Genomic DNA, 15,738 nt, shown 5'->3' with positions numbered 1-15,738 from the left:
TAGACTCCTTTATTACAAAATGTTTGGCAGTGTTGATGTGCATATTTTTAACTTTTCAGAGATATTTCTTTTTTACAATTCACTTATATTTTACATTTGTTCAATGTTTATTATTTTTAGCCTTATCCTTCCAAGCCCTTTTAAAGCAGGGTGCAATGAACTCCTTTCATAGATTTGTGAGAATTGTTCAAGGCATTTCATAAGTTGGCACAAATCAATCTAACTAACTAATGAGCCTACTTTTAATTTTCAGTTTAACTTCACAAAATAGTTATCAAGTAATGAATGCACTACTAAAATATTATGGATCTATGGCTTTGTAGCCTGGAGCAAGCATGAAATTAGGGAATCTGGGTTCAAATCTGATGTAAGTTATTTGCTGTGATTAAACTGGAGAACGCAAATCTGTAATGTTTACAATTGGAGTAAATATTATTACTTTTACCAATTGTATATTGATTTATTTCTTTCACTGCAGTTTTCATTCAGTCTTCTCCTTTGTCAGCAAATTCAAGATAAAGTAATTTTTTTCAATTCCAGTAATTGCTTGAAGCAACAATAAAATCTAAAACTTCTCACTTTGTGTCTAACCACAGTGCCTGGTGAGGCGGAATGGTGACAACTTGCATTTATATCTTGTCTTTGAAGTGGAAAATTATCCAGAGGCAGCTCACAGAACTAGTTAGATGAATATGAATGCCAGGTTAAGGGCTTGATATTAGGAAGCCCGTTGTTTGTGGAGGGGTGAGTTTTAAAGGGAAGCTTTAAAGTGAAGGTCTTACGGAAAGGTAGCAACGTGGGTGGTAGCTGTCACAATCACAACTAGGAAGATGAATAGTGGGAGAGATGCAGAGGAGAAGCAGTTGTCAACAGAAGGGGCTGGTAGAGTGGGATGATGGAAATTAGATGGGTTTCCATCACATGGTCACAGCACCGAAGGCCATTTGACCAGGCCAAGTCTATGCCTGCTATATTATTTTGGCCTTTCGCATAGACCTGCAATTTTTTTTCTTTTGGATATTTATCAAACTCACCTTTTGAATGCTGTGGTTGGATCTGCTTGCACAATTACTCCTGAAAGAGCACTGCAGACACTCATCACACACTGTATATGATTTACCTTCATGTGTCCTTTAGTCTATTTTCCTATTCACTCTCAACTTGTGGCTCTTACTTTTTGAACCTTCTGTCAACAAAAACAGTTCTCCACCTACTCTCTACTTTCCATGATTTTAAATACTTCCATTTGATTCCTTCATGGCCTCCTTTGAGGCAAAGAACACAATCCCAGCTTCTCCACCTATCATGTAACTAAAACACTTATTCCTGGAGTAACTTTGGTAAGTACCTTATATATTTCTCTAATTTCCTTTATATCTTTCTGAAAGTGTGGTACACTTTACTCCAATTATGACTGGATGATTGTTTTACAAATGTTTGTTATGACGTCCTTGTACTTATGCATTTAGATTAGTTAAGTGAAGATTGTGAATATGTTTTGTTCATCTGAAGTAGGTGGAATGATTTTCTTACAGTTGTGTTGGCATGTGGAGACATGGAGCTAGACCAAACACAATTCTCATGGTTTAAAGAGGGTCCTTTAGAATGTCCCAATCCATTGTTTGGTCACATTCAGTTCCTCCAAACTAGTGTAATCAGGCCCATGTCTACCCCTTCCTTCACCCCTCATAGTGAGGATGCAGCAGTGAACCAAACTGGACTGTATACCCATAGTAAACACAAAGTATACTGCAGAATGCTGTGATCAAATAACACGCACAAATAAGCTGGATGAACTCAGCAGGTCGGGCAGCATCCGTTGAAAGGAGCAGTCAATGTTTCGGACTGAGACCCTTCGTCAGGACTCCAAAACGTTGACTGCTCCTTTCAACGGATGCTGCCCGACCTGCTGAATTCATCCAGCTTACTTGTACGTGTTACTCTATACCCATGTTTGGTCAAATACTATTTTCACTTGCCATTGTGCTGCTGAAATCACTGTGCCAAATTTCTGTAATACTTTTACAATCAAGTCAAACTCTAAAACCAATATAGACTCTGTTGCTATTGATCTCATTTCACCCGGAGTTAAATGTCCAAAGCTCCCTGCATTGTCATCAAAATGCAAGATACCACAAAATGAAGCTAACTGTTCTTCCAAGGTCAGTAAATGACCAGATATCTACTTCCACTTAACATGTCTTATCATATATTCTCAGCTTTAAAAATCATACATGATTAAAATACATACAATGCAATTACAAGTTTCATGATAAAATAAGCAAATTGATAAAATCCAAAACCCTATATTTTAATAAATACATTTTGATATCAACCATTGTCTGTTGGCCACAATCTGTGCCCTCTTCCTTTCCAGTCCTGTTGAAGGATCTCAACCCAGTGTCAACTGTTTATTTCCCTCCTTAGATTTTGCCCGACTTGCTGAGTTCCTCCTTCCTTGTGTGCACGTTGCTCAAGATTTCCAGCATTTGCAGAATCTCTTGTGTTTATCCCCAAAGTGGACTGTGCATCTTGATATTTATAAAAACCAGATTGTCTCACTCATTTTGAGTAATGCCATAGGATTTCTATATTAAGGGAATAAATACATTAAGAAGCTGTTTGACACATATGATCTCGAAACTAATTTCTAGGAAACTGGTGATGGTAACAAGGATTATATGACATCATCCAATGGTAATAACATATCTCAAAATCCAGCATCTGCCAAATTATCTGAGAAGGATACTGTGAAGGAACATAAAACAGTGACGCCTGCAGATGATAATTCTGTCATGAATTTCTTCAAAACACTTGTAAGTAATGATAAAATGCTGTTTTAATTCTTGACATGATTTTTAGCATATTAGCCAGGATGTTAAATTATTTCTGGTTTAAAGAATACAGGGCAAAAACTTATGCAAAATTGCAATGAAAAAAGTCACCTCTATTACTTTTTTTATAAAATTGTAACTTTTCACTGGCATACAGTATGCTATGAAATTTGTTTTACGCTAGCAGTACAGTGCAATACTAGTAAAGAAACTATAAATTACAATAAGAAGTATATAATGAATAGTGCAAAAAAGAAAAACAAAAATAGTGAGTCAACTCAAATGCTTATTTACTGTATATACAGTACTTACTAAATGTCATGACAATACTTGCTTCCACCACCTACTCAGATAATGCATTCCAGGTTCAAAACACCGTCTGGTTATTTTAAAAAAATCCCCCTGTACACTCTAAACCTCTTCCCATTGACACTAAGCCAATATGCTCTAGTTTTTCATACCTTTATTATAAGAAGCTTATGCCTCTTATCACTTCATACACCTCTGTCAGGTCAGCCTCAACCTCACCATTTCAAGTTTATCATTCCTCATATCTGAAATTTTCCATCCATTCTAACACCTTGATGAACTTCCTCTGCACCCTTTCCAGTGCAACCACATCCTTCCTGTAATGTGGTGACCAGAACTGCACACAGCAATCAGGCAGTGGCCTCACCAATGTTTGATAAAGCTGTACGATGGACTCACTGCTCTAACATTCAATGCTCCAGCTAATGAAGAATGAGAATGCTGAGCACCTTGTTTACAATTTTATCTAATTATGCTGCTTCCCTTTGAAATCCTTGGACATGTACACTAAATTCTATCTGATCTTTAATACTCCAGAGGGTCCTACTATTTATCATGTATGCCCTAATGAATCTGAAGTACAGAGGAGATTCACCAGACAGGGATGTTCCAGTTATAAGGAAATACTGGATAGGCTTAGTTTGGTTTCCCTTGGCATAGAGCAGGCTGGAGGGGACTCTAACCCTGACAACCCTTACAAGACCTTAAACAGTGTCTCTGATTAGGGACACTGTTGAAGGTCTTACTACTGAAGTTCAGGTGGACTATATCAACCACACTACTCTTCACAAACGATTTTGTTACTTACTCATATACCAATTAATATGCATTCTGCAAGCCAAACACACAATAATGTGTTGATCTCTTAGGTGTTATATGTTGAGCAATGAATGTGAATTCCAAGCACTAATATTAATTTCTGTACCTTTGGTATCTCAAGAATTTATGTTGTATCTTCTGGGATATTTCCTTCTATCTCTTAATCTTGATGTTGCTTTGTTATAAACCACAAGGGGACCTATGGAAGCTCCAAGGATTGATCCTTGGCCTGCCTCTTACAAACAACTCTTTGGGTACATCACCTGAAATCATTGGTAAGGCTTTCCAACTATATTTCCTTCAAACCTTCCTATTGATCCAACAGCAAGACCTGGAGGCACAATTTCTTTAAAGAGGCATTGATAAACCAAAAACACCATCTTCACTCACCCTTAAAAGACCCCAAACTTCCACAATCAAATCAATCTCTTCATATCTCCGTCACTGAAGCCATATAACATGACCCAATTCGGGTTTTTTCTCGGCTCATCAGCTATTGAAAACACTATTTATAACCAAGTTATCTCCAGCCAACTCTTTTGGGATTGGGCTCCCATCCTTCATCCTTCATGAATACTAATGCCAACCTGATATCATGTCTCACTCACCTTTCACCCTGTTCTTACAAAATGTGTCTCTCAAATCCTCTAAGTTCAAATTTGAAATTTTCTTCTTTACTTAAATCTTTCCCTGGGATATGTAACTTCCTCCAGGCCCACAATTCTTGCGAAAACTGTGGTCTTCTTACTGTAATTTCTTTGGATGTTCACTATTTTGATCAACATTTGTCTCTACCATTCTGGACATTATATTACTATTTATCCCACAAATCACTTTATTCTTAAACACAATGCCCAAAAAGGGTTTTTCTTATAGGGATATACTCTTTGGCTCATTTTGTCCTTCATGAGTAAGTTTCTTCTATTAGCTAGATTGAGACAAGTTAAGGACAAATAAAATTTTCTCCAGCTTTAAGCGGGGTATAGATATTGATTATAATCAATGTCTTGATGACAAACTCTGCCATCTTCTTCAGGGCATCATTCCTGAAGAAGATGGCAGTTTCTCATTAAAACTTTGGTTAGAACCGATATCTGTACCTGACTTGAAGGCTGAGAAAAGTTTATTTGTTGTATACGCCAGGAAAGCACTAGATCCTTCTTCAAGTTAAGGATATTTTATGAATCTATGTTGTTATTATTAATGTTTCCCCTTGTAACAATCAATGAATTATTACTCAGTGAAAGATATTATTTTCCTTTGTAATAATATTTCCATTGTTCATAGGAAAATAAAGCATACGTTATTAATATTTGATTCTAACACATTTTATGTTAGTCATTATGTTTTTCCTTGTGTTGATAACCTTACCATGTTATGACATATTCATTATCAAGGCAATCAATGGACAACACTGGAAGTGTTAGACTTTATGCAAGGACGCTTGGATTGAAAGAAAATGAAGCAGAAATTCTTCTTCAAAGCATAGAAATACATTTATTGTTTTGTTTCATTTGTGTTTTACTTTCTAAATCTATTAAGTAACATTATCCCTGTAAGACCTTAATCATGCAGAACCCAAATTTTATATCCAACAGTGAGTAAGCCTCACTCACTGAATTCATAGAGTCACTTACTCACTCAATGGCTTACATCACATGTGAATCTTGTCAGTGAAGTTGACCTTGCAAAACCAGCAGGTTAACTCACTGAACTAGTAGCAGCATGAGCTATGTTAGTCAATCTCTCTGTACAGCTGTGCAAGTTTCTGTGCAGGTTCGTAGGTGGGATCTTTCATGTATTTGTTGTACCTGGTGATTTCACTATCTCCTTGTGAGTTTCTGCCCCAATGGTTGGGTTGGGAGATTGGGAGAAAACTTGCACCAGGACATTCCCCAATGCCTCCTACTCTTCAACTCAAAAACAATTGGCAGAAATGTGAGAGCAGCTGACCTGCCTGGAAACCTGATGTAGAGCCCTTTAGAAATGGCCAGAATAAGAAGTACAATCACACGGAGACAGAGTTTCGAATTCATAGTAAATAGCTGGACATCTGGAAAGTGAATAAGACAGCACAAGTTGCTAATCCTCTTTTCAATTAAAAGCAAATTGGTATGGTGGCACAGAAATGCTTTCAAACAGGCTTTGATACTTAAAGCAATTGGAATTTTTTTTTGCTCAGCATAACAAAACTTTCAATTTCCAGGTACACTTACATTTACATTTCTTCCCCTCAGATATCAGGTATCAGAACACTTCCATCAAAATAATTCATTTTATAATTCTAAATAATTTCTTTGTTGGTTTGTCAATATGCAATTGAAAACTACACGATGTGCTGATTATTTTAGGTGACTCCAACAAAGTCCTCTACCAAGATAGATCACGATTCACATCAGGCATCAGATGAAAAGGTAAATTTTCTCATTTATCCATTTATGGTTTTTCAATACAACTGACTATCTTCAGTCAAGAGGACAAACCTATAACTTTATTTCAGGAAATCTGTTTTTTTAAGCAGTTTGACAGTATCTCGTGGTTAATCACCTTTCAATATTACTTTCCCCTTCCTACGAAAGTGTGCAGATTAGCATGCTTGCAAATCCATGACTTAACTTTCAAGGGCACAATGCAATGAATTTTTGATGTAATTCTTACAGTGTTAATCATTTTAAACTTTCTTATGTATCATTGAAGTTTTGAATGCAGAATCTCTTCTCAGTTTTTAATGTCATAAATAGTTTGCTACATAATGGGCTAATCTAAATAGAAAATATCCAGCATAATTTACTATAATTGTTATATGGTGAGCATCTTCAACACACAAGGAATATTTATAAGTTAAAAGGTAACAACTATGTCTGTTAAAGGTCACATTGAAGATACGAAATGGGTGTAAATATAACGACAGTTCAAGAATATGGAATTTTAGACAATAGCATAATTGGCAATTAGTAAATGAGATTCTCAATAAAATGAAGTACATATGAGTATTTGGAAAACCAAGCTTAATTTCTTTTTAACACATTACAATAAATATGTAATCTGTTTTCGCAGATGGCAAGTGGAAAAATATGCTCAAAAAATGACTGAGCTTAATGATTGAGTTAATTACTAATGTGCAACAAAACTGAAATTAATCTTTCCTACAGTTCATGTTTGTTAATTTGTTTGATTAAATGCAGCTGGCATATTGTAAGTTCAGAATTTTCAAGTTGCACCAAAGATCTTCAAGGAAAGCAAAGAAATATTTAAAAATTTCATTGGCATATTTATACTTGCACTTTCCAGTTTGCCATTCACCACAAACATTTATAGCCAAACCATTGTGAGTGGAAATTTGGAAGGATGATGTTAAATATAATCTTTGAAATAACAATTCATGTGTATCAAATGTTTATGCAAAGAGTAGTTTATTATTGTAGTATTATGTTTTATGTGATAATAGTGCAAAGGATAGAAATAGTGGTGTGGACAAAAATGTTAAATAAAAGCATATAGATTCAGCACCGTTCACAACCTAACTTTTGAGAAGGACTGTTAGAATGAGCAAAGGGCTTGACTTTTTTTCTTTACTCTGCTTATGTAAGTGGTGTTGATGCCAGTAGAACTGTCACATTGAAATTCTGCCTTTATTTTCTGAATGGTTTGCAGAAAAAAGTAAATGGTGAACACAAGGAACCAGCAGCCAAAGCCCACAAATTAGAACAACAGAAGGTATCCAAGACTAAAGGTACAGATTCTGCTGATGGAGCAAAATCAGAAAAGTCACCGATACAAAGTCCATTTGGAAAACTGTTTAAGCAAAAAGTAAGTAATAATATAGACAATAGACGATAGGTGCAGAAGTAGTCCATTCGGCCCTTCGAGCCTGCACCGCCATTTTGAGATCATGGCTGATCAATTACTATCAATACCCGGTTCCTGCCTTGTCCCCATATCCCTTGATTCCCCTAACCATAAGATACCTATCTAGCTCCTTCTTGAAAGCATCCAGAGAATTGGCCTCCACTACCTTCCGAGGCAGTGCATTCCAGACCCCCACAACTCTCTGGGAGAAGAAGTTTTTCCTTAACTCTGTCCTAAATGACCTACCCCTTATTCTCAAACCATGCCCTCTGGTACTGGACTCTCCCAGCATCTGGAACTTATTTCCTGCCTCTATCTTGTCCAATCCCTTAATAATCTTATATGTTTCAATCAGATCCCCTCTCAATCTCCTTAATTCCAGCGTGTACAAGCCCAGTCTCTCTAACCTCTCTGCGTAAAACAGTCCAGACATCCCAGGAATTAACCTCGTGAATCTACGCTGCACTTCCTCTACAGCCAGGATGTCCTTCCTTAACCCTGGAGACCAAAACTGTACACAATACTCCAGGTGTGGTCTCACCAGGGCTCTGTACAAATGCAAGAGGATTTCCTTGCTCTTGTACTCAATTCCCTTTGTAATAAAGGCCAACATTCCATTAGCCTTCTTCACTGCCTGCTGCACTTGCTCATTCACCTTCAGTGACTGATGAACAAGGACTCTGAGATCTCTTTGTATTTCTCCCTTACCCAACTCTACACCATTCAGATAATAATCTGCCTTCCTGTTCTTACTCCCAAAGTGGATAACCTCACACTTATTCACATTAAACGCCATCTGCCAAGTATCTGCCCACTCACCCAGCCTATCCAAGTCACCCTGAATTCTCCTAACATCCTCATCACATGTCAAACTGCCACCCAGCTTAGTATCATCAGCAAATTTGCTGATGTTATTTTCTATGCCTTTATCCAAATCGTTAACGTAAATGGTAAACAGCTGTGGTCCCAATACCGAGAATATGTTTGCTATTCTAATTTAAAATTATGTTATTCTCACTGCAGTAATCTCTTTCGATAAAGTTCTTTGCTGAAACAGAGAAATAAATAGATAAAAACACAAAATGCTGGCAGAACTCAGCAGGCCAGACAGTGTCTATGGGAGGAGGTAGTGACAACGTTTCGGGCCGAAACCCTTCATCAGGAAAGCCAGCATTTTGTGTTTTTATTTATTTCCAGCATCTGCAGATTCACTCGTGTTGCAAATAAATAGATATTCTACTTTTTAAAGTGTTTTAAATATTTATTTTAAAATACAGTGGATTCTGGTTAATTGGACCGCATTGGGTCCAGTATATTTTGGCCCCATTAGGCGGCTGCCTGAATTGACCAAAGTTTCATGGAAATAGTTGAAAAGGTATAAAAAAGATAAACTGAGTAACAAATTATGTATTTAAATGAAATACAGAACAAATTAGAACACTACCAATAGTACATAGAACATAGAATAGTACAGCACAGTACAGGCCCTTCGGCCCACAGTGTTGTGCCGACCCTTAAATCCTGCCTCCCATATAATCCCCCACCTTAAATTCCTCCATATACCTGTCTAGTCGTCACTTAAATTTCACTAGTGTATCTGCCTCCACCACTGACTCAGGCAGTGCATTCCATGCACCAACCACTCTCTGAGTAAAAAACCTTCCTCTAATATCCCCCTTGAACTTCCCACCCCTTACCTTAAAGCCATGTTCACTTATATTGAGCAGTGGTGCCCTGGGGAAGAGGTGCTGGCTGTCCACTCTATCTATTCCTCTTAATATCCTGTATACCTCTATCATGTCTCCTCTCATCCTCCTTCTCTCCAGAGAGTAAAGCCCTAGCTCCCTTGATCTCTGATCATAATCCATACTCTCTCAACCAGGCAGTATCCTGGTAAATCTCCTCTGTACCCTTTCCAATGCTTCCACATCCTTCCTATAGTGAGACAACCAGAACTGGACACAGTACTCCAAGTGTGGCCTAACCAAATTTTATAGAGCTGCATCATTACCTCACAACTCTTAAACTCTATCCCTCAACTTATGAAAGCTAACACCCCATAAGCTTTCTTAACTACCCTACCTACCTGTGAGGCAACTTTCAGGGATCTGTGGACATGTACCCCAGATCCCTCTGCTCCTCCACACTCCCAAGTATCCTGCCATTTACTTTGTACTCTGCCTTGGAGTTTGTCCTTCCAAAGTGTACCACCTCACACTTCTCCGGGTTGAACTCCATCTGCCACTTCTCAGCCCACTTCTGCATCCTATCAATGTCTCTCTGCAACCTTCGACAATCCACAACACCACTACCCTTTGTGTTGTCTGTAAACTTGTCAACCCACCCTTCTACCCCCACATCCAGGTCGTTAATAAAAATCATGAAAAGTAGAGGTCCCAGAACCAATCTTTGTGGGACACCACTAGTCACAACCCTCCAATCCGAATGTACTCCCTCCACCACCACCAGTTTAGTACTACAGTAGTAAAGAACTGTGTGTTAGCTCCTGATAGTTATTAATGGAGGAATTCATCCAATGAATGCAAAATCAACACAGATGCTGAGTGCAGACAATGGATTGCCTTCATACAATGCTATCAATGATTGCATCCTGTAAATCTTCTTTTTCATTGTACATTCAAGATTATTGTCAATACCTTCAAATTTTTGTCCTTCTTAATTTGCTGAAGTGGTGAAATTGTATCATTTTCACTCCCGGCTGCTTCTGGCATCTCCAAGTCTGATTGATTGATGCTGCAGTGAGTCTAACAGTTCAGAAATGTCTTGCTGCTGATTTCTCCCCAACTATCAGTGACAAAAATCACTGTTTTTTAAACAGAAACACATGCAACTCACGCTATTTAAAAACTGTTCATTCTAAGCATGGTGCAGCATCAACGGCCACACAAGTGCATGAGACTGATGCTGGTTAGCACCTAGTCAGTAAGTCTTTTACCCCAATTAAGCGGCGCATTGTCCCAAATAAGCAAAGGGAATCCTGCTGATTTTCTCGATTTGATTTTATTCTTTAAGAGTTGTCCCAAATAGGTGGCTGCCCCAATTAAAGGATGGCCCAATTAAGTGGAATCCACTGTCATTTTTGTTGAATTGGATATACAGACAGACAGACAGACATACTTTATTGATCCTGAGGGAAATTGGGTTTCATTACAGTTGCAACAACCAAGAATAGTGTAGAAATATAGCAATATAAAACCATAAATAATTAAATAATAATAAGTAAATTATTCCAAGTGGAAATAAGTTCAGGATCAGCCTATTGGCTCAGGGAGTCTGACACTCAGAGGGAGGAGTTGTAAAGTTTGATGGCCACAGGCAGGGATGACTTCCTATGACACTCAGTGTTGCATCTCGGTGGAATAAGTCTCTGGCTGAACGTACTCCTGTGCCAAACCAGTACATTATGGAGTGAATGGGAGTCATTGTCCAAGATGGCATGCAACTTGGACAGCATCCTCCTTTCAGACACCACCGTCAGAGAGTCCAGTTCCACCCCCACAACATCACTGGCCTTACAAATGAGTTTGTTGATTCTGTTAGTGTCTGCTACCCTCAGCCTGCTGCCCCAGCACACAACAGCAAACATGATAGCACTGGCCACCACAGTAGAACATCCTCAGCATCGTCTGGCAGATGTTAAAGGACCTCAGTCTCCTCAGGAAATAGAGACGGCTCTGACCCTTCTTGTAGACAGCCTCAGTGTTCTTTGACCAGTCCAGTTTATTGTCAATTCGTATCCCCAGGTATTTGTAATCCTCCACCATGTCCACACTGACCCCTTGGATGGAAACAGGGGTCACCGGTGCCTTAGCCCTCCTCAGGTCCACCACCAGCTCCTTAGTCTTTTTCACATTAAGCTGCAGATGATTCTGCTCACACCATGTGACAAAGTTTCCTATCGTAGCCCTGTACTCGGCCTCATCTCCCTTGCTGATGCATCCAACTATGGCAGAGTCATCAGAAAACTTCTGAAGATGGCAAGACTCTGTGCAGTAGTTGAAGTCTGAGGTACGTGTAGCCTGCTGAGTTACTCCAGCATTTTGTGTGTCTGTTGCTTAAACTAAAAACATTCTTGCTTAATCATAGCAATGTAATTAAAATAGAATGACTGAAATTAGAGAAAAAACTGCCTATCATTTTTCAGGGAACCATTAGCATTATAATTTATTGCTAAAGAAAATATGTTATTTACAGCAATAACCTTACAATAACATTGCAGTTCTAAAATATAACAAACCTATCACTGAGTAGGACTTCCCACAGGAAAACAAATTTATAGCTTAATATTTAGAAATCCAAGTAAGGTCAAAAAGTTACATGTACATCAAATAAGTATTTGCTTGTACATTTATTTAAAGTAGGTTTTCTGGCAAGGCCAGTATTCATTGCCCAATTACCATAATTACCCAAGAGAAGTTAGGATAGCCACGTTCTGAACCAGGACAAACCTTCTACTGAAAGTAAACCAAAAGTGCATTCAGGTGGGAAGTTCTAGGATTTAGACCTAGCAGCAAAGGTGATACCTTTCTAAAGTCATATGATGTGTCTTTTGGAGAGAAGTATGTCAGCAGTGCATTTCTCTGCACCTTCTAAACTTGTTCTTCACAGTGGAAAACATCACCATTTTCAGCAGTGCTGTCAGAGAAGGCAAATCATTTTATTTGTTACTAGTGAAATTTGTAAACTAATGGATATTTCTGAGCATTCATTTCCTCTTCATAGAGACAGGGATGAGTACTATAAATGTTGATGAACAGAATTGTAATAAAAAAATATATACCTTAAGCGTTCAACCCTACATTGTCTGTCACTCTGACATGCCTCGGTTTCAGAACCAAAGCTGGCGATGAATCTTGGTATAGCAGTGAACATTGCACATTGGTGCGCTGAACCACTCACAAACAGATGTGACATCTCAGAAATTATATATTTAATGAAGTAAAACCTTGTTTAATAATTAATTTATTGTGGTCTCTCTTTTTTTTAAACAGACTATCAAGGAATCACAGGTCAGTGAAATTCAAAATGTAAGGCAATGGTATATTTTAAATTCCATGATGCTAATTCACCGACTTGTATTCAATTAGTGACTAGGAATACTGCATTTAATATCTTGTGCACAAATTTTATTAAGCTGTCATCGTGCTCATGTGAAATAGATAAAGGTATATTCCATTTATTCCATTCCATTTATTATCCAGTTTGAACAAGAAAATGTGACTAGTACTCCTAGTATGAAAGCAGAAAAGGGCACGTCACAACCACAGAAACAGATTTCCAAGCAGGGAAGTAAAGATTCTGAAGTTGCACAGCAAATTAAGGCTGAAGAAGAAGTTAAACCAGCCAAGAAGAGCTTCCTGAATTTCTTCAGACAAACGGTACATGTATTCTGTGTTTACGCTTATTAACTCATTCAATGCGGTGTCGAGTTAAAACTAAGACATATTTAATGCTTGGCATATAGATCAAAATATTCTGAACAGATCTTTTATTTTACTATCAAAATCCTCTGAACTGACCTTTTATTTTCTTAGAATTATTTGTTGGAATCTACTTAGAGAAGGTAATGTAATAATTCAGTGAAGTTGATACTATTGCAAACACGAGGAAATCTGCATATGCTGGAAATTCAAGCAACACACATAAAATGCTGGTGGAACACAACAGGCCAGGCAGCATCTATAGGAAGAAGTACAGTCGACGCTTCGGGGCGAGACCCTTCGTCAGGACTAACTGGAAGAAAATATAGTAAGAGATAGTCTCTTACTATCTTTCAGTTAGTCCTGACAAAGGGTCTCAGCCCAAAACATCGACTATACTTCTTCCTATAGATGCTGCCTGCCCTGCTGCGTTTCTCCAGCATTTTGTGTGTGTAAGTCGATACTATTGACCTGGATATGGGTACAGAAAATGGGAAGTACATGGAAATAGAAGATCGATGCCATCATAAACAGAGGAAGATGAACAATGAAGGTTTAATGTAGAATAATATATCTAATTCAGAATTGTTTCTGCATTTTTGTGAGTTTAAACATAATAGTTAAAGAATTCAATCCTAAAAACCTAAGGAATGAACTTTAAAAAATCTCCATCAATTCTCCGTGGCAACAAAATCTTCCAGCAGATATCATTTGGTGAATATTATGAAATGAAACTGGAAAGCCTTATGAAACTGGAAAACTCTTTTCATCTCTGCAGTGGAAATTATGACTTATTCTGAAAGAAAAATAGTCATTTACATTTTCACATGACTGTATTGAAATCCTGCCCCATGTTTAAGAGCAGTGCACACATTAGGGAATGAGCAGAGAGCTATAACCTTTATCCAATTTGCAAAATAGCTTCCAAAATCTAATGTAAATTGAAAAAAGCTTGTATTTATAGCACTTTTTTAGAGTAAGCAGTACCAAGACCGTTCAAAGGTGTATTATCAAGCATAATCAAAAATCTAATCCACGTGAAGGGAACCTGGGGCAAACGGGCAACACTGCAGAGTAGCCATGAGTACAGTGGTATTACAGCACAGAATCCCAGGTTCAATTCCATCAATATCTCCCCATATCAACATGGATTTCCTCCGGGTGTTCTAGTTTTCTCCCACATTCCAAAGATGTACAGTTTAGTAGCTTAATTGGTCACATGAGTGCAATTGGCTGGTGTGGGCTCATTGGGCCAGAAGGGTCTTTATCTATTCTGCATCTCCAAATAATAAAAATAACATGACAAAAATCGAAGTTAGATGGAGAGATAGATACTTTATTGACCCCAAAGGAAATTACAGTGCCACAGTAGCATTCCAAGTGCACAGACATACAATTAAACAAAGAGAAGTAAGAAAGAATAAAACTAAGTTACACAGCTAGCTTTCAATGTGCATCATGTAGAGAGTCCTAGGGAGGAAATTCAAGAAGATCCTTATGGCTGAAATAGAGCCCATAGTGTGGACTTCTCCAGTGGTCAGAATTGGGGCAGCACAGATATCTCAGAGGGTTGTAGAACTAGAGAATATTTCAGAGAAGGGGGTAGACAAAACCATGGAAGACTTGGAAACAGTGTAGATTACATGAATTCTAAGAATAATAAAACCAAGCCCTTATTTAATTCAGAGCCTGTTGAGAACTGAGGGACTTTTGACTCTCAGTGTAGAAGTGGTGGTGGACAAACAGACTTTGGCCAGTTAAGACTTAGAAAACAGAGTTTCAAATGACCTAAAGTGAATGGAAAGTATGAGGTTCATTGAAATAGTCAGGTCTGGAGGTCCAAAGACATGGAGACTGCTTCAGCAGCAGAGGAGTTGAGTTGTGTCAATTTGAGTATAGTTACTATATGAATCATTAAAGGGGTTTTGTTCATTCTTAGACACTTGGCAATAGAAAGTTAGTAGATAAAAAAATATAATTCAGATGTATAGATCATGATAGATTCAAAGAAATTATCCTTGCAGAAAAATTTTTAATATCAGAATTAGAATCAGTTTTAATAGTATCGGCATACATCATAAATTTAGTTGTTTTTGCAGCAGCAGTACAATGCAATACATAATAGGAAAATAAGTGATTACAGTAAATATATATACAAACGTATGTGTGTGTATATTTATATATATATATATTAGCATAGCGCAAAATAAAAATAATAGGTAGTAAGGTAGAGTTCATGGGTTACATGTCCGTTCAGAAATCGGATGGTAAAGGAGAAGAAGCTGTTCCTGAATCATTGAGTGTGTGCCTTTAGGCTTCTCTGCCTCCTTCCTGATTATAGCACTGAGAACAAGCCATGTCCTGGGTGTTGGAGGTCCTTAATGATAGATGCCACCATTTTGAATCATTGCTCCTTGAAGATAGGACAAAAGGCCAAGTTCACTCAACCTATGCTCAGAAGGCGTGCTCCCCAATCCCCTGTCCTT

At 37.8% G+C, this 15,738-nt stretch overlaps 1 protein-coding gene across 5 annotated transcripts in view; it reads left to right on the top strand.

Moving 5' to 3' along the window:
- Positions 1-15,738, top strand: part of bcas1 (brain enriched myelin associated protein 1) — a 135,408-nt gene that overhangs the window by 83,864 nt on the left and 35,806 nt on the right. For 4 of the 5 annotated variants that reach the window (XM_073061636.1, XM_073061640.1, XM_073061635.1 and 1 more), the window contains 5 exons: positions 2,655-2,816; positions 6,314-6,376; positions 7,617-7,772; positions 12,824-12,841; positions 13,034-13,210. In XM_073061636.1, coding sequence (XP_072917737.1) covers positions 2,655-2,816; positions 6,314-6,376; positions 7,617-7,772; positions 12,824-12,841; positions 13,034-13,210 — 576 coding nt within the window. The remainder of the gene's footprint in view (positions 1-2,654; positions 2,817-6,313; positions 6,377-7,616; positions 7,773-12,823; positions 12,842-13,033; positions 13,211-15,738) is intronic. The other variant, XM_073061637.1, reaches the window with a different exon arrangement.

The sequence above is a fragment of the Hemitrygon akajei genome, chromosome 11 (genome assembly GCF_048418815.1).
Source record: "Hemitrygon akajei chromosome 11, sHemAka1.3, whole genome shotgun sequence".
Lineage (NCBI taxonomy): Eukaryota > Metazoa > Chordata > Chondrichthyes > Myliobatiformes > Dasyatidae > Hemitrygon > Hemitrygon akajei.
This window is presented reverse-complemented; position numbering and strand designations above follow the sequence as displayed.